At 47.0% G+C, this 19,475-nt stretch overlaps 1 protein-coding gene across 5 annotated transcripts in view; it reads left to right on the top strand.

The window, feature by feature from the left end:
• Positions 1-19,475, top strand: part of AHCYL2 (adenosylhomocysteinase like 2) — a 69,423-nt gene that overhangs the window by 32,601 nt on the left and 17,347 nt on the right. For 4 of the 5 annotated variants that reach the window (XM_062492410.1, XM_062492408.1, XM_062492411.1 and 1 more), the window contains 3 exons: positions 10,242-10,350; positions 16,005-16,148; positions 17,650-17,750. In XM_062492410.1, coding sequence (XP_062348394.1) covers positions 10,242-10,350; positions 16,005-16,148; positions 17,650-17,750 — 354 coding nt within the window. Of the gene's footprint in view, positions 1-10,241; positions 10,355-16,004; positions 16,149-17,649; positions 17,751-19,475 lie in introns of all 5 variants that reach the window. The other variant, XM_062492413.1, reaches the window with a different exon arrangement.

The raw sequence follows: 19,475 nt of genomic DNA, 5'->3' as shown, positions 1-19,475 counted from the left end.
AGGGATCAGGGCTGGAGCACTTCCTGAGGGACTGAGCCCATGGAAAAAGGGATCCGGGCTGGAGCAGTTCCTGAGGGACTGAGCCCATGGAAAAAGGGATCCGGGCTGGAGCAGTTCCTGAGGGACTGAGCCCATGGAAAAAGGGATCCGGGCTGGAGCAGTTCCTGAGGGACTGAGCCTATGGAAAAAGGGATCCGGGCTGGAGCAGTTCCTGAGGGACTGAGCCCATGGAAAAAGGGATCCGGGCTGGAGCAGTTCCTGAGGGACTGAGCCCATGGAAAAAGGGATCAGGGCTGGAGCAGTTCCTGAGGGACTGAGCCCATGGAAAAAGGGATCAGGGCTGGAGCAGTTCCTGAGGGACTGAGCCCATGGAAAAAGGGATCCAGGCTGGAGCAGTTCCTGAGGAGCTAGCCCCACATAAAGGAGCTCATGCTGGAGCAGCTCCTGAAGAGCTGCAGCCCATAGGAAGGACACTGGAGACATTCCAGGGAAGGTTTAGGTTGGATATTGGGAAAATTCCTTCCTGGAAAGTTTGTCTGTCCCTGGCACAGCTGTCCAGGGCGGGGCTGGAGTCCCCATTCCTGCGAGGATTTCAAAGCCCCGTGGATGTGGCACTTTGGAACATGGGCAGGGGTGGCCTTGGCAGTGCTGGGTTGGACTCCAGAGGCTTTTCCAACCTCACTGATTCCATGTTTTTCATGGAGGAAGGAATGTCCAGTGTGCAAAGCCAGTGAGAGTTTTGGGAGTCGTTTGGCTCCCTGGGAATACCTGTGCTGTTCACATCCCACACTTTGGCCTTTTCCTGGCACAAACTAAACTTGTTGTTCTTGGAGATGGGAATGGGATGGTCTGGAGGCAGCTTAATCCAAAGCTGGAAGGGGGAACTGCCAGCAGTGGGAAAATACCACCCCAAATCCAGCAACCCCCCCAGACATTCCCAGCAAAGAACAGGAATTCCAAGGGAGAAGAAGGGGGAATGCTCCCAGCCCCACCTTCACCCTGGCGCTGCTGAAAATCCTCAGAGGGCTTGGAAAGATCACGGAAGTGTGGAATTTTGAGACAATTTCAGTTAAGATGAAACCTCAACCCCGAACAGAGGAGCAGGATTGTGTTTGTATCCCAGTGTGGATGTGGAATTGTGCAGGAGATCCCTTTCCAAATGTTCCTTCCTTGTCCTCTCTGCTCAGCAGAGGGAGCTGAAGCCCATCCAGCAGCTCTGTGTCCCTGCTCTGCTTTGCTCGGGGATTGCAGTAAAGAATTCACCGTGGAATGTGGAGCTCATTCCCAACCAAAGGGATCCTTCAAAAGCATTCCCTTTGGAATGTGGAGTTCCTTCCGACCAGGATCAATCCTTCAGAAGCATTCACTGTGGAATGGGGAAATCATTCTGACCTGGATGACGGTCAGGATTTGAGGCACCCCTGTGCTCTTTGGGAATTTTGATGGAAGCCTCCAGGTCCTGGATTCGTGGGGATATCGGAATTCTGGGGACGCCAGGCTGGGATCATCAGCGGGTGATAGATGGACACTGCACAGGCAGGTTGTTCCTGACTCAAACACTGAACAGAGTTGAGCTCAGTGGGAAATCAGGGCTGGATCTGAGCCCTTTGTGGATTTGGGATCTGGAGCAGGAATGAGGAACCCTGAGTGAGGGGCTGGATGTGAGCCCTTCGTGGATTTGGAATTTGGAGCAGGAATAAGGAACCCTGAGTGAGGGGCTGGATGTGAGCCCTTTGTGGATTTGGGATCTGGAGCAGGAATGAGGAACCCATCACTGCCCTGAGTGTGGGGCTGGATCCTGAGGGACCTCTCTGCTGGGACATCTGTGCCTGAGTGCCCCGTGAGCTTTGGGGCTGGGCCGGTACATCCCAGTGCATCCCAGTGCATTCCCAGATGTGAGAGTGGAGGGATTCACCGTGGGAGATGTGGGACAGCAGCACCGGTGCCTTCCAGCTGCCCGAGTGGATGGTGAGTGCCTGTCCTTCTCCCTTTAATCAGATTAATTCCTGTTAGGAACTCCAGGATATTTAGCTGGAATGAGGCTCGTTGAGGTGGGAGATTAATGAGTGTTACCTCGTTAATAATGGCCAAGTGTGGGAGTGGGGATGATCCCACCTGGTCACCCCAAATCTGCTCTATTAACAACCAGTTTTTGGAGGAATTTGGGACTGGCGGGGAGGAGGAGGAGTGAAAGAATCCACAAGGTGTTCCAGGAGATTTGGAATTTCATCTCAGATCCATCTTTTCAGCTTAATTTTTTACCATCAATTTCCATTCTGCTGTTGGAATAAAACCCCTAAAACTTCAGATGCCTTCCAGGGCAGCAAGCGCTCCTCGTTTGAGTAGTTATAAGAATACTAAATATAAATACTAAAATCCACTTCTCCCTCCTTCTCCAGTGGAAAGAATTCCCAAAGGAGCTGGAAATAAAATTACATACCTCCAAAAGCCAGGCAGGGCTTGGAAGGCAGAATTCCATCTATGGGATTGGCTCTGTGTGTGTCCCATGGCCCAAAAATGGAGCAATATTTGTTATTTCTTCCTATATTTCTGCTCACATCTCCAAACTCTGGATTTGGAGTTGTCCTTCCTGGTAGTTATTCTAAAAGTGCTTGGATCGATGGGATGTAAAGTTGGAATTCTGGTGCTCCTGCAAAGGAATTTGATTTTATTTACAAATACTGTCCATGCATTGCATTCAGACATCATTATTCCCTTTATATCCAGCTTTATGTTCCCTACTATCCCTTTCTTTATTTTATGGATTTTGTTGTAAAATCCCAATTTATTCTGCCTCTCACTCATTTTTATTTGCCACACAATTCTTTCAGCATTCCCCTGAATTTTAACACATCCATATCAACAACCAGGAATGAATTTTGCATTTTATTTTATTTTATTTATAATTAAATTTGCATTTGGGGTTATCAGTGACAAACTGCATCATTCACAAATTCATTTATTGTCTCGGATGTGGATTTTTCTTTGTAAAAGCGAGGAGTTTGCCCTTAAAAACAAAACCTCTCCCTGTGGGTTCTCTTGATTTTTCCATTATGGATTCAGTGCTTATGGGATCAGGGTCAGATGACAAAAATTTTATTTGAATCTGCTTTTTTTTTTTAATTATTCTCACAGCTTTAGTAATTTCCTTTTTTTATGATTTCGTGGATGCTTTAAAGCTGCTGTGGCATCAAATCCATCTCCAGAGGGCTGTGGGTCATGTCCTGCAGCGACGTTTTTAATCAGGATTTTAACTCGCCTCATTTGCATTTTATGTGGTTCCTCGGGTCAGCGTGGGAGGGAGTAGCCACATTTCAAGAAATAATTACCCTGAGCTCTAAATTGCTCATTATCTTTAAGGTCATTATTTCAAAGAGTCTTAATGTTCTTGTTGTGTCCTTGGTTTTACCTCCAGTTCTTATTATTAAACAAATATTGGAAAGTTGTGTTAGTAGGGAATAACAATAATAATAATAGTAATAGTAATAATAATAATAATAATAGCAGCAATTAGTAGTTCCTTTGGATTGCTGCTTGGGAAAGCAGCTGAAAATGTGTGTTCTCCCATATTTTGGGACTCTGATGGAATCACAGAATCCCTGAGGTTGGAAGATCCCACTGAGCCCAACCTTTCCCAGTGCTGCCACTGATCCCAAGTGTCCCCAGGTGCCACATCCACATGGCTTTGAAATCCCTCCAAACCTCACTGGGCAGCCTTTTCCAGGGCTGGATAACTTTTTCCATGGGGGAATTTTCCCTAAAATCCCACCTGGACCTCCTGAACACCCTCAGCAGTCACGGAAAGGCTCCATGGGAGGAGCTGTGGGATCCCATGGGGTGCTGGGGACCCCCAGAAAACCCTCATGGATTTTCCACCTCCAGCTGCTGATATCCCACATTTCCAAATTATCAAGCACCCCTGAGTCCTTCATTGCAAGTGGAGGCGATGTGGAAATACCAATTTCCTCCTTTTCCTGTTTTTTTTGTGGGATTGTGACCAACAGAGCTGGGATGGCCCAAGGGCTGCTGAGGGAGATTTCTCTCTTCCTCATCCCTCCCGTTGCCCCCACTGGAAGTGCTTGGGTTAGGAGTTTGTTGTTTTCCTTTGAAAATCCTTTGGAGGATTTCTCCTCCCTGCTCCCACCAGTTCCAAGGGATTATCAGCCAAATGTCCCTGGATCCCTGGAATGTCCAAGGCTGGACAATGGGGCTGGGAGCACCTGGGACAGTGGGAGTCAGTCCCTGCCATGGCACTGGAGGGGCTCTGAAGTCCCTTCCCACCATAATTCCACCATTCCATGATCCAGCACTGGGGTGATCCCTCCAAGAATCAATAATCTGAATTCCCAACCCCCTTGGAGAAGCGCTTTGGGTGGGTGACTCCTCATTCCCACCCTTTCTTTCCCAAATAAATCCTCAGCTAAAACCCAGCTTTAACTGCGCATTCCCTGGCTGTTTTCCACACAAGGGTTAAACCTGATTGCTAGTCCTGGACCTGAGCTCTGTGAGGCCTCTGGAGAGGAGGAATCTGGAACTGTTGGAGCTCTGGTGGGTTCGGCTCAGCCACGATCTCACATTGATTTGTGGGATGGGAAACTCCGGAACGAGCAGGTTGGGGCAAAATCCCTCTCTTGGAATGCTGGGATCTGCCGGATCCCAGAAACCTGGGGGGGTTTTGAACTTTCTGTGCTTTCTGGCACTGACCCCCTGGTGAACTCTGCTTTGGACCTGAGGCCTTGGAGAAGGCTTCCAAATTTGGGTGATGGAGTTAAAATCATGTGTGTGCAGATAAAATAAAAGAGTGTGGTGTCACATGGTGAAGGGATTTAAATTTTAGGTTTTTGTAATATTGTAAGAGGTATGGGACAAGATGGAGGATTTTGGGTGGTGTCTCTTTCAGTGCTCATCTTCCTTCTTCATGGTTTCAGGCAGCAGTTTGTGGTTGGTCAGTCAGTGTCACACTGAGGGTCACAGGAATTTAGTTACCGGGTTAAAATATAAATAATATAGGTGTTATTTCTCTATTGGACTGGTTAGCTTTAAGAGACCTTGTGGCAGCTGGATCTTTCTCCATTTTCCTCTCTTCTAGCAGGTGGCTGGAAGTGCTGCTGAACTCTCTGTACTTTAGATAAGATTTAATAAACAGCCAAGCCCAAACATGAGAAAATCCATATCCATCGTGTGTTTGTTAATCCTGGCTCTGAGTGAAGGCAGAAGAGACTCCAGACAAAGCATGAATTAAGTGGTGCAAAACTCCCACCACTGTTCCAGGGATCCAGGCTGGGTGAGAAGAGGTGAGGCTGAGGTTGGAGCTCGTTCCCGACACGGAGAGGGTTTGGCAGCACCAAACCCTGCAGGTGTCACCAGGAGCAGGAGGTGAAGGATCCAACTTTGTAATGGGTTAGTTGCACCACCGAATTAGTGGCTTGTTTTTATTTGTTTTTTTTGGCTTTCACTCAGAGTCAGGATTAAAAACACGAAGGAGACAAATTTCTCATTTGAACTTGGTTGTTTATTAAATTTTATTTAAAGCAGGGAGAGTTCTGCAGCACTTCCAGCTAGCAGCTGAAAGCGAGCACAATGGAGCTGGATCTGGCTAGTGACAAGGTCTTTTAAAGCTAAACATTCCAATAAAGAGCTAACACCTAAATTATTTATACTTTTGACCCAATAACCAAACTCCTGTGACCTGCAGTGCAGCACTAATTATCTAATCAAAAATTACTGCCTGAAAATTATGAAGAAGCAGAAGGAACAAGAAAAGGAAGATGGGGCAATGCTCAAGAACTTCCATCTTGTCCCATGCTTATTATTATATTCTAAAACCCCTAAATTCTAAACCCTTCACCGTGTGACACCACACACTTTTATTTTATCTGCACACCTGTGATTTTAACTCCATCACTCAAATTTGTGAGTTTTCTCCAAGGTCTCAGATCCAAAGCAGTGTTCTCCTGGGGTCAGTGTCAGAAAGCACAGAAAGCTCAAAACTCCCAGGCTGAATTATTTCAGGGTTCCAACACACCTTGGCAGCCCCAGCACTACAGGAAAACAACTTTTCCTTCAGGAATGGGGAGCAGGAGGGGGTTTGGAGTGGGGCATCAGGGCAACCACTTTAGTCCCCCCTGTCACAGCGCAAAATCGTTTCCCTGCTGATCCAAATCTTCACCCTCCTTTATTAAAAAAAAAAAAAAGTAAATTGGTTTTTATCTCTCTGCATCATCCATGGGTGAGATGTTTTTCCAGTGGGAAAAGGCTTCCTAGGAAGTTTGTCACTGAGCAGGGGCAGTTCTTCAAGGTCACCGTCTTGTCCTGCTGTTCCATCTACAAAATGATGGATTTTAACTCACTGCATGTGGAATTTTAAAATTCCCAAGTTCTTTTCAGGTGGCTTTGGAAGCTCCAGCAATTCTTGTGCTGCTTAATCCCACAGAAGACTCTTGTTTTTCTCCCTTTGTTCCCAAAAACAAAAATAAAATTCATGGCCAAGAATCAATTAAAGACACTGAGAACAAAACAATTTACTGGGATTGAGCGTAGTTCTCTCTGATTGTATTTGACTGACCCAGATTGACACAGAAATTACTGTAGATTGAGCTCTGGGGTGGAGATGAAGCAAAATCTTTTAATTTCAGCATTTTACAAAATATTATTTCTTAATTTTAATGTGTCTGACTTGACCTTCACTGAGAAATAAAAAGGTGGGCTTTTTTTTCCACCTCAGGAAAAGCCTTTGGATTTAAGTATCTTCATGTGAAAACCTGCTGGAAAAGGAGTTTGTACTTTGGTGTTACCATGAAACAAATTTTTCTATTGCCTTTAAAGGCTTTGAGTTCATTTACACTGAGCTGAAGTCAAGTCTCCCTTAGGATTTTGCAGGAGAAGGTTCATGGATAATGTGGAAAATGAAAAATTTTCCTGGAAAACACAATTTGGACTGCAGTTTCAAGTGAGAACAACAATGCTGATCTCAGGTTCTTATTCCCTGAGATATTTCCACACTGGAAATAATTCACATTTCCATTTCTCACATTTTTCAGTCGTCACACAACTCAGGAATTTTCGGGGGCTTTTCCCTCCCTTTTTTTCCCCCATCCATTCCTCCAGGAGTTGTTTTCATGTAGCTCAGGAATTCTTGGTCTTTCAGTGGATTCCTTGAAATCTGCCCTGGAGATGGAAAATGCCATGGAAGGAACATTTTGGAGGAGCCCTTGGAAGGAATTTTCCATGGCAATGCTTTCAGTCTTTGGGACAGCTGTTGGAGGAGCAGGATCGGATAGGATCTGATGTAAATCTGCTGTAATTCTGGTGTAAATCTGGTGTAATTCTGGTGTAAATCAGGTGTAAATCCAGTGCATATCTGGTGTAAATTCAATGTAAATCTGGTGTTCAGGAAGAATCAGGGCTGGGGGAGCTTTTATTCCATATTCAGTCAGAAATGGAGCTGAGGACCATGCCCTGCTGCTTCCCAAATCCCTTTTCCTTGGAATCACAGAATGGAAGGAGACCTCAAAACCCCATCAACCTCTGCCAGTGCCTCACCAGCCTGGTTTTTCTCATTTTTTCATCCTTGGATCATCTCTTCTCACTTAAAAGCTGTGGCATGAGCAGGCCCCATGCAAGACAATAATTTCAGTTCGCACTTAGCGGCTGGCGTTATCCAAGCGGTTTTATCCATGATAGTGTATCACCTGAGATAATTCCCATAAAAACCCTTGCCCAGAGAAGCTGTGGCTGCTCCATCCCTGGCAGTGTCCAAGGCTGGAGCAACCTGGAATAGGGGATGGTGTGGGGTGGAACTGGGTGGGATTTAAGGTCCCTGCCAACCCAAACAATTCTCTGATTCCGTAATTCCCAAAGGATTGGAGCAACACGGGGATTGATGTTGGAGTCTGCACCCTTCCAAGGACAAACTCTGCCCTGGTTGCCTTGGGGGACACAGTGTGGGCTGGGATAATTAAAATAATAATAATTAAAAACCACTTTGCCATCCAACAAACGCCCCCATTGTTTTAGTTGCTCATTAGTTAATTTCCTTCTAACGAGGCTCCGTTAATGCAATCATCTGACATCGGGGGAGGGGGGGAGAGAAAGAGAGCGGAGAGGGGAGGACCTGAGTTAAAGGAGCTTAATTAGCGAGTTAATTATAGTGAGCAGGGAAATGTTCTGGTTATATAAATAAGGCATTGTTATGCACACACGTTTCAAAAACCAACGCTGAGCTCCAGAGGTCAAGGAACACTGTAATTCCACCAAAAAAAAAACCAAAAAAAAAAAACAGGCAGGAATTGTTCCTCGGGACGCCTCATTAAGTCCTGGGGTCTGCCAAAAAAAAACAACAACAAAAACTAAAAAAAAATAGGAGCATGAAAATCCAACTGGTTGCCTTCGCCTCCTGCCCTGCGGTGAAACCGGAGCAGGCAGGATCAGCGAGATCGGGATGGGGCTGCCGGTTATAAATTGGGCATTCCCTGCTCCCGGGGGCACCCAGCGAGGCCACCATGCCCAACAAGAAGAAATACAACGTCAACGGGGAGTCAGGGATGAAAGCCCAGGTGAGGGCACTCTTTGGGACCGTATTCATGGTTTTCCCACTCAAAACCTCGGTCGTTTATTTGCCTCTTTTCTTTCCTGGCTGTTTCCACCCGATCGTTTATTCTTCGGTTGGAGAAAATCCCAATCTCCGGAGGGATTCTCTTCATTTCCTCTCGGGTGCAGTGAAGAGCTGAGGCAAACACGTTGCTCTGAGGTTGTTCTTCTGTCTGGAGGAGTTGGTGGGGTTGAGGCGGGGAAGTTTTCCAGGAAAACCTTTGGATAAGGAGACCTTTTTTGCAGGGAGAAGTGGCCCAGGGTGGCTCTTCATGATGGGAACCCCAGGTCCAGCGAGCAGTGGCTCATTTAGAATGTGAAGGTGAAACCTCACCTGCACTCAGCACTCATTAACCCCTTGTGGCCCTGCAGGCGAGATTTTCCAGCTGGAATCGTTTGTCCCTGCTGGAAGTTGAAAACAGCTTTCAGAGCAGCTTGGGCTCCTAAATCTGAAGAATTGCAGCTCTCCAAGAAGTTTCTGTTTGGAGCTGTTGCCTTCAGAGGTGTTTTGGTGGATCCTGGAGCCAAATCTCCCTTTCCATCCCCATCTGGAACATTCCCATCTTCCCAACCCAGCTGGGACATGGCTCTTGTGGGTTTGGCTGGGATTGGAGCAGCCTGGGATAGGGAAGGTTCTCTGTGGCATGGGGTGGAACTGGATGATCCTTCAGGTCCCTTCCAACCCAAACCATCCGGGATTCTGTGAAATTCCCTTTTTTCCCCCACTCTCTCTGTTCCTCAGTGGGTTGGACCAAAGGACTTTGGCCAACACAAACCAAAAGCAGATCTGAGCCTTGACCTGGCCCCTTCCCAAATTCCCCTTTCCTGCTGCTTCCTTCTCCCTCCTTTCACCTCAGCTAAAGTTGAACCCAGCCTGTGGCAGTGTTTAAGGGCTTTAAACCTTACAGGGTTTATTTTAAAGTCTGGTTCTAATCCTGCCTGATCTGGTCTAGACTTCTCTTGCTTCATTGTTTACTTGATTTTGGTGGTGTGAGGGCTTGGGGAGCTCTGATTTATCAACATCACTGTGAAATGGTTGTGAAAGGAAAATGTGAATTTAACCCAAATTAATCGCCCTTTGTCAGAATCCCCACGTGTCTCCGGAATCACCTCCTCCTTTGATGGAGCTGTTCAGATGTGCAGGGATTTGTTCTAAATTAAAGAAAGAAAAAGGACAAAAAGGGGAAGAAAAAGCACAAAAAAGGGAAGAAAAAGGACAAAAAAGGGAAGTTATTTCAGGCCAGCAGCTTCTCAGAGGAGGAACATAAACCCTGGTGTGTGTGCAAAGCCCCCGTCCCGCCGGGATCAGGGTGTTAATCCCGGCACAGTCCTGGCTGTAACTTGAGTTTGGTGTGGATTTTCCCTTCCCATGGGTGTTCCTGATCCTGTCTTGGTCTGTTGTGTACTCCTAAAAATTTGTGTTCTCCAGACAAAACCCAACAGACTGGAGCAGCAGCTCTAATGGTGTCTGGAAGGGCTGAAATTCAACAAAATGAATGGGCGATTCATCGTATCCTGTCCCCGTTAAACAACAGGAACTGTGCTCCAGGCCATGCCTGAGACGGAGCTGGTGTCTGCTCAAGGCTTTGGCCTCTTGGGATTGATGTGTTGGGGTTTTTTTTTATAGAAAATCCCCTGATTTCTTTCCACAGATCCAGTTTGCTGACCAAAAGCAGGAGTTCAACAAGCGTCCAAGCAAGATCGGCCGCCGGTCGCTGTCGCGCTCCATCTCGCAGTCCTCAACAGACAGCTACAGCTCAGGTGTGTCCAGGCATCTCCCATGTCTGCTCCGGGCTCCGAGGGAAGGCCTGGAAATCGGGTTTTGCTTTTTCCCTAAATTCCTCGTATAGTTGGATGGAAAATTAAATTAATCTGGTGCTTCTGCTCTCTCTGTATGACCCCGGTGTGCAGCTGCTGCTGTTTTCCCTTCCATTCCTTCCTCTCCTCCCCGTCCTGTTCCAGGATAAGCTTTCCACATTTTATTCCCACTTTGAGCATGATCTTCCCTCCTGTCTTGGTTTTATCTTGAAACTGGGCAAAAGTATTAATTTAGTGTAGAGGTTTAGATTTGTTAATTTTAATATACTTATTTTCTGCTGTGAGATAGGATTAGGAGTAAAAGAATAAGCAAGGCAGGCCTAAAACTTAAAGGATGTAAAGAAAGACTTTATTGAGAGCATAAAGGAATAATAAATTTAGAATAAAACCTTCAGACCACCCCATCTCCCCTCTTTTGCACATTCTTCTTTTTAACAACAATATACAGAAACACTTTGGTTAGTTGCTAACTTAAAAATTATCTTTTTTAGTTTACTTTAGGGAGAGGAGTTTCCCTTTGTCAGGATCACCTAAAGGTGATCTCAAAGGTCGGAGTCTTTGGGGACTTTGAAGGGCTCTTAGAAGGGGTTTCTCCTGCTGGAATCTCGCTAGATGGATTTTTGGGACACTTGGTGGCTCATGGGAGCTCATTTGAGGATAATCTGGGTGGTTTCAGGGAGCTTAGAGCTCATCTCATTCCAACCCCCTGCCCTGGTCAAGGACATTTTCCACAAGTCCAGGTTCTCATCCAGCCTGGCCCGAGAGGTTCAAAGCTCGGATCCAGCTCTGGCAAGTTCGGAAAACCTCAGGGAACTCCAGCTCCAGCTGCTCCATGATGATTCATGGCTGGTGGCCAGAAGTCCTCCTAACTGGGAATTCTCCTTGGTGTTTCTCCACTCATTCCTGCGATGTTGAGGATGTTGGAGACGAGCTGGGACATTCCTCAGCAGGTCTGGAAGAGCAGAGGTGGAAAAGCTGAGCTTCTCTGGGCACTCTGCTCCTGGCAGAGGTGCTCAGCTCCAGAAGATGCAGCTGCTGGAGTTTCTGACCTGATCCTGGACACCACAGTCCCACAGCTTTATCCTGGATTTTCTGGGAATGCCAACTGTTCCTTGTCTCCTTTCGAGCTCCTGGCTTGCTGCATCATTTGCTCCTTTGCAGGCCTGGAGGAATCTCCAAAGTCACTTCCAGAGGTTAAGAGGACCACCCCAAAGGTTGGGGACAATCTGGGTGACCCATCCTGCTGGCAGGGAGAAATTCAGGAATGCTCTCCAGGGGCACCTCAGCCCAGGCTCTGTTTGGAATACACAGTTCCATCCGATCCCCGAGCACCTGGAAATATTTTGGGACTATTTTTGAAGATTCTGGGTTGCTTTAGCCTGGCTGATGTCACCATGTTAGCTCCCAAGTCACAGCTGGAAGGACTTGGAGCAACTTTGGGGAATTCTCCTCCTCTCCTTGCAATTAACATCAGAATTGCAGTTAATAATCTCGTGGGAAAGTTCTATTTCCTGCTAATGAAAGGAGCAAGAGGGGCATTCCTGAGGGAGAACAACAGTTCCAATGGTGGCAGCTGGGTGGATGATGGATGGATGGATGGATGCCTGGATGCATGGATGGATGGATAATGGAAGGATGGATCCATGGATGGATGAATTGACGGATGGATGGATGATGGATGGATGGATGGATGGATGGATGGATGGATGATGGATGGATGAGTGTATGGATGATGGATGGATGGATGGATGGATGGATGGATGGATGGATGGATGGAAGGAAGGAAGGATGAATGGATGGAGGGATGGATGGATGGATGGATGGATGGATGGATGGATGGATGGATGGATGATGGAAGGATGGATGGATGGATGGATGATGGATGGATAATGGATGGAAGGATGGATCCATGGATAGATGGATGGATGATGGATGGATGGATCCAGGGATCCATGGATGGATGGATGGATGGATGGATGGATGGATGGATGATGGATGGATTTTTGGATCAGCCCAGCCTGGATGACTCAAGTGCTCAACGTTGTGCCTTACCCACCACAGGCACGTCCTCATAATGGGATTAGGAGGGGAATATATGCAATTCCAGGCCGCTGACCTCATCTTGGTGCTGTTTCATATTTCTTGGAAGACTTCACAGGGAATATCCCTTTTTTGTCCCTATTTGGGGCCTGGAACAGGCTCACTCTGCCCCTTTTGTGCCCTTAGCGAGGCCACTCTGGGCAGCCTTGAGTGCACCCTCAGCTCAAATATAAGCAAAGCCTGACTCAGCTGAGTTTAGGCTCCAACCTCGGCTTTGGGTGGAGGTCACCTGAGACCTGGTCCTGCTGCTGCTTTTATATGGTTCTTGTGGAAACCATGGAACTGTGGAATAACCTGAGCTGGGAAGGACTCACATGGATCTTGGAGCCCAGTAATCCACAAGTGATACTTTGAGAGTGGAAGTCATGGAATCTTAGAATGGTTTGGGTGGGAAGGGACCTCAAAGCCCACCCAGTGCCACCTCTGCCGTGGGCAGGGACACTCCCAGGCTGCTCCAAGACTTCTCCAACCTTGGACACTTCCAGGGACAGGGAATCCTCAGCCTCTCTGGACAGAGACACAGCCACATGACACAAATAATCCACAGAAATGCCAATCCCAGGGAGGAAGTTTTCATTAATCAGCTTTGGAGAATATTTTTAGGAAACTGTCCCATCATTTAATGCCAGGAAACCCTTTCCTTTCAGTCCTTGTTTTTCATTTTACAGACAAGCAAAGGCAAAACTGACTTTTAGAGATTTGGCTTGCTGTTATATTAACTAACATTAATTTCAGTCATTAATTGTATTAACTAGCATTTATTTAATTAACATGATTATACATACATTTCTATGTTTTTTATTTATTTAATAGTTTATTTATTTTATATTTAGTGATTTATTTGATATTTTGATTTATTTAGAAACCTCCTGCCTATGAGGCTCTGATGACTCCAGGCAGGATTTGTTTTGTTCAAAAAAAAAAAGAAATAACTTTTAATCCCCAGATCCAAAACTCCCTGGTTTTAAAGCAACCTCTTCACAGATTAAACCTCTTCAAGGAACTAATCCTCCTCCAGCTAATTAATCCTTCCTCCTGGACCCCTTGATATCCAGTCTGGTTTTATATAAGGTGCTCTTTGTGGATAATTTGGGATCTGCTGCGGGATTGGGAACGGAGTGGGATTGGGAACGCTGCCCTCAGGGGTTGTTGCCTTTCACCCCCTGCCAAAGATGGGGATAAATCCCAACAATGCCTAATTCCCTCCTAATTAATTCCCTCCTAATTCCCTGGGATCAGGAGCTGGGGCAGCCTGGCACACCCACAGTGCCCAGGCTGAGCTTTTTCCTTGGAATCTTGAAACCCTTCCCACAAACCGGGAGGGAAAGTGTGGAGGAAACACAACCCCATGGAGAGCTTAACTCCTTCTTTTGGGTTTTTTGATGTAGAAATGTCAATGGAGCCAGTCATTCATTCTGAATAGATGAAGGGGCTGTTGGAATCTTGGAAGGGTCATCTGGAGAGGAAGGGCTTGGAGCAGAACAGTTCCATAGGGAATTTGGGAATGGCCAATTGGGTCCTCAAAGGGTCATCTGGAGAGGAAGGGCTTGGAGCAGAACAATTCCATAGGGAATTTGGGAATGTTTGGTTGGGTCCTGGAAGGGTCATCTGGAGAGGAAGGAGGAGACATGGTTTGGACTCATTGCATTGCTCTGGGTACTGGTTCCGGACCTGAAAGATGGAAAAGGTTTGGTTTCCCACAGAGGGGATGATTGCGGAGGAAAATTTGGCACAAGGGATTACTTCACTGATCCCAAGTGGTGGTAAATCCAGCATGACTCAAATATTTCCAGAGGAAACTGTGGTACAGAGGATTCCTTCAATGATCCATTATGACTCCAGTCAGAAATGGATGTGATTTTAAGTTCACAGGGTTTTGGGAATCAAACGGGAAAGGGGATTTCTGATTCCATGAATGTCTCTTCCCTGTGTCTGCCGTGGTCTTAATTCCATAATTGGAAGTTTGGGGGACACCAGTAAGGAAGGAAGACAGTTACGGATTGACCCATCGTAAAGCAGAACCTAAATCCGATCCTGTTGGGCTCAGAACAGGATCTGGTGGTTCCCAGCTTTCCAAACAATTCCCAGAATCCCCTGAGGATGTAGAGCCAGCAGCTCCCTGGACAATCCACGCCAGGCTTGGAGAAGTTCCTTCCAACCATCCCACGTGAGCGTCCCATAAGGAGCAGCAGCTCATGGTCACTATGAAGGAACAGCAGAATGGAGCAAATCCAAGGATTGGGAATCCCACAGGAACAGGATAATCACCAACTCACACCTTGGGATGAAACAGGGTCTGAAATCACAATTCTTGCTGGGCTTGGAAGCGCTCTAAACCTCAGCAGGCATTTTGGGGGATGTATTGGAGATGTGGAGGCCTGAATTTAGGGATGAGATGTGCAAGAACTTTTGGGAAGAGAGGTTGGAGACCTTTTGGGATGAGGACTTTGGGGAAGAGAGATGGGAGAACATTTGAGATGAGAGGTTGGAGAACATTTGGGAAGAGAGACGGGAGAACTTTTGGGAAGAGAGGTTGCAGAGCTTTTGGGATGAGAGGTTGGAGAGCTTTTGGGATGAGAGGTTGGAGAGCTTTTGGGATGAGAACTTTGGGGAAGAGAGATGGGAGAACGTTTGGGATGAGAGCTTGGAGAATATTTGGGAAGAGAGATGGGAGAATTTATGGGAAGAGAAGTGCAAGAACATTTGGGAAGAGAGATTGAAGAATATTTGGGATGAGAGGTTGGAGAACTTTTGGGAAAAGAGGTGGGAGAACTTTGAAAGAGAGATGGGAGAATGGGAAGAGAGATGAGAGAGCTATTGTGATAAGAGGTTGGAGAGCTTTTGGAATGAGAACTGTGGGGAAGAGAGATGGGAGAACATTTGAGAAGAGAGGTTGGAGAACTTTCGTGACGAGAAGTGCAAGAACTTTTGGGAAGAGAGGTTGAAGAACATTTGGGACGAGAGGTGGGAGAACTTTGGGAAGAGAAGTTGGGGAATGTTTGGGAAGAGAGGTGGGAGAACCTTGTGGAAGAAAGATGGGAGAATGTTTGGGAAGAGAAGTGAGAGAGCTGTGGGAAAGAAACAGAAGAATGTTTGGAAAGAGAAACGGGAGAACTTTTGGGATAAGAACTTTTGGGAAGAGAGATGGGAGAACCACCTGTGGAAGAGAGACAGAATGTTTGGGAAGAGAGATGGGAGAACTTTGGGGAAGAGAGTTGGGAGAAGAGGTGGGAGAAGGCCATGGGGATGAGCCCTTGTGGGATCGGGCTGCGCTCAATCCCACCATCTCTAATGTACTGTTGATGTAGAGACAGATAAAAAATAAAAGCTCATCCCATATAAATCCAGCTGGGAGAATTCCCCTTGTGAGGAGAAGGAGACATCCCAAATGTGGGTGGAAAAACACCCGCAGACACCCTCTGTGGGGATTTCAGGAATGTTTGATCCCAAAAAATATCCCCCAAAAAATATGTTTCTGTGGTGCTCTGCTCCTGCAGCTGCGTCCTACACGGACAGCTCGGACGATGAGACCTCTCCCCGGGACAAGCAGCAGAAGAATTCCAAGGGCAGCAGCGATTTCTGCGTCAAGAACATCAAACAGGCCGAGTTCGGGCGGCGCGAGATCGAGATCGCCGAGCAGGGTAAGGGGGACCCCAGCTCCTCTTCCTCTGGAGTCTTCCTAGTCCCAAATCCCTACCTGATCCCAAATCCCCTCCCGGGGAGGCACAGGGGGCCACTGCCTTCCCAACTTCTGTTCTGCTTGGGGTGGGAAAGTTCTGGGGGATGGCAAAGTTTCTGTGGGGTTTTGGGAGGTGGAAAAGTTCTGGGAGTTGGGAGAGTTCTGTGGGGTACTGGGGGATTCGAAAGCTTCTGTGGGATTTTGGGGGATGGGAAATTTCTGTGGGGTTTTGGGAGGTGGAAAAGCTTCTGTGGGGTTTTGGGGGATGGGAAATTTCTGTGGGGTTTTGGGAGGTGGAAAAGCTTCTGTGGGGTTTTGGGGGATGGGAAATTTCTGTGGGGTTTTGGGAGGTGGAAAAGCTTCTGTGGAGTGTTGGGGGAGAGGAAATTTCTGTGGGGTTTTGGCAGGTGGAAAAGCTTCTGTGGGGTTTTGGGGGATGGGAAATTTCTCTGGGGTTTTGGGGGATTCGAAAGCCTCTGTGGGATTTTGAGGGATTCAAAAGCTCTGGGGGATCTTGGGGGATGGGAAAGTTTCTGTGGAATTTTGGGGGATTCAAAAGTTTCTGTGGGATTTTGAGGGATGGGAAAGTTCTGTGGGATTCAAAAGCTTCTGTGGGATTTTGGGGAAGTACAAAGTCCTGTGGGATTTTGGGAGTTGGAGAAGCTTCTGTGGGGTTTTGCGGGTTTGAAAGCATCTGTGGAATTTTGGGGGATAGGAAAGTTCTGTGGGATTTGAAAGTTTCTGTGGGGTTTTGGGGGATGGGAAAGTTCTGTGGGATTTTGAGGGATTCAGAAGTTTCTGTGGGATTTTGAGGGATTCAAAAGCTCCTGTGGGATTTTGGGAGATAGGAAAGTTCTGTGGGGTTTTGGGGGATGGGAAAATTCTGTGGGATTTTGAGGGATTCAAAAGGCATTACAGGGTTGTGCTGTGTAGCTCCAACCACCTATTAAAGGACTATTCCAGAAGTTACTTTGTTAAATCATTTAAAAACATTAAATCTATCCCATAAACATCACAGTTTTGTTTTTGCTTGATTAACTTCAAAAAAATAACCAAGAAAAGCAAAGAGCAGGCAGGGTTTAGGTGTTGGATACTGGAGAGGTGCAGGAAAGAAGCAAATCCCAAATCCTCACCCCAAAGCAGATTCTGCTTGGGGATAAATTTGAACATAACAGGGAAGGATCCAGAGGGATTTGGGGTAATTTTGTATTTGGGGTTTGCTCTTGAATATTTGGGTGTTTTGAAGCTGGGCAGATTTGTGGGATCACCAGGCAGGGGGGCGCCTGTTCTTCCTGTGCTCTTCCCTCATCTCATACCATTATCCTGTTATCCCATTATCCTGTTATCCCATTATCTTGTTATCCCATTATGCCATCCCATTAACCCATCCCATTCCATTCCACTGTCCCATCCCATTACCCCATTATGCCATCCCTGGAATCCTTTTCCCATTTTCCTTGCAGAAATGCCGGCACTGATGGCTCTGAGGAAGAGAGCTCAGGGGGAGAAGCCCTTGGCAGGGGCCAAGATTGTGGGGTGCACTCACATCACGGCACAGACAGCGGTGAGAGCCCGATCCCAAACCCCAAACTGGGAATTCCCATGGCCCGTCCCCTAAAACTGACCCCAAACTGGGAATTCCCATGGCCCGTCCCCTAAAACTGGCCCCAAACTGGGAATTCACACTGCCCATCCCCTAAAACTGGCCCCAAACTGGGAATTGCCACTGCACATCCCCTAAAACTGACCCCAAACCGGGAATTGCCACTGCACGTCCCCTAAAACTGGCCCCAAACTGGGAATTCCCATGGCCCATCCCCTAAAACTGGCCCCAAACTGGGAATTGCCACTGCACGTCCCCTAAAACTGGCCCCATACTGGGAATTCCCATGGCCCATCCCCTAAAACTGGCCCCAAACTGGGAATTGCCACTGCACATCCCCTAAAACTGGCCCCAAACTGGGAATTGCCACTGCACGTCCCCTAAAACTGGCCCCAAACCAGGAATTGCCACTGCACATCCCCTAAAACTGACCCCAAACCGGGAATTGCCACTGCACGTCCCCTAAAACTGGCCCCAAACTGGGAATTCCCATGGCCCATCCCCTAAAACTGGCCCCAAACTGGGAATTGCCACTGCACGTCCCCTAAAACTGGCCCCATACTGGGAATTCCCATGGCCCATCCCCTAAAACTGGCCCCAAACTGGGAATTGCCACTGCACATCCCCTAAAACTGGCCCCAAACTGGGAATTGCCACTGCACGTCCCCTAAAACTGGCCCCAAACCGGGAATTGCCACTGCACATCCCCTAAAACTGACCCCAAACTGGGAATTGCCACTGCACGTCCCCTAAAACTGGCCCCAAACTGGGAATTCCCATGGCCCATCCCCTAAAACTGGCCCCAAACTGGGAATTGCCACTGCACGTCCCCTAAAACTGGCCCCAAACTGGGAATTCACACTGCCCATCCCCTAAAACTGGCCCCAAACTGGGAATTGCCACTGCACGTCCCCTAAAACTGGCCCCAAACCGGGAATTGCCACTGCACGTCCCCTAAAACTGGCCCCAAACTGGGAATTCACACTGCCCATCCCCTTGAGCTCAGTTTCCCATTGTTTTTCCCAATAAATCCCATTTTTATGCTCCCATTCCCATTTTCCCACTGTTTTTTTCTCAACAAATCCCATTTTTATGCTCCCGGATGGGATTTTCCTGTTGTTTTTTTCCCAGAAAATCCCATTTTTATGTCCCTGAGCTGGTTTTTTTTTCCCAATAAATCCCTGGTTTTTTGAGCCGATTTCCAATTGTTTTTACCCCAATAAATCCCGTTTTTATGTCCCCGATCCAATTTTCCCATTGTTTTTTTTCCCAACAAATCCCATTTTTATGCCACTCATCTGATTTTCCCCTTGTTTTTCTCCCCAATAAATAAATCAAATTTTTATGCCCGCAGATGGGATTTTCCCAGGTTTTTTTCCCCAATAAATCCCGTTTTTCTCTCCCCATTCCCATTTTCCCATTGTTTTTCCCAATTAATCAAATTTTTATGTCCCTGATCCAGTTTTCCTGATGTTTTTTTCCCAATAAATCCCATTTTTGTGTCCCTATTCCAATTTTTGTGGGTTTTTTTCCCAGCAAATCCCATTTTTATGCCCCAAGATGGGATTTTCCCATTGTTTTTTTCCCTGCAAATCCCATTTTTATGCCCCAAGATGGGATTTTCCCATTGTTTTTCCCAATACATAAATCCCATTTTTATGTCCCCATTCCCATTTTCCCATTGTT

Source organism: Cinclus cinclus, chromosome 4 (genome assembly GCF_963662255.1).
Source record: "Cinclus cinclus chromosome 4, bCinCin1.1, whole genome shotgun sequence".
NCBI classification, from domain to species: Eukaryota; Metazoa; Chordata; class Aves; order Passeriformes; family Cinclidae; genus Cinclus; species Cinclus cinclus.
This window is presented reverse-complemented; position numbering and strand designations above follow the sequence as displayed.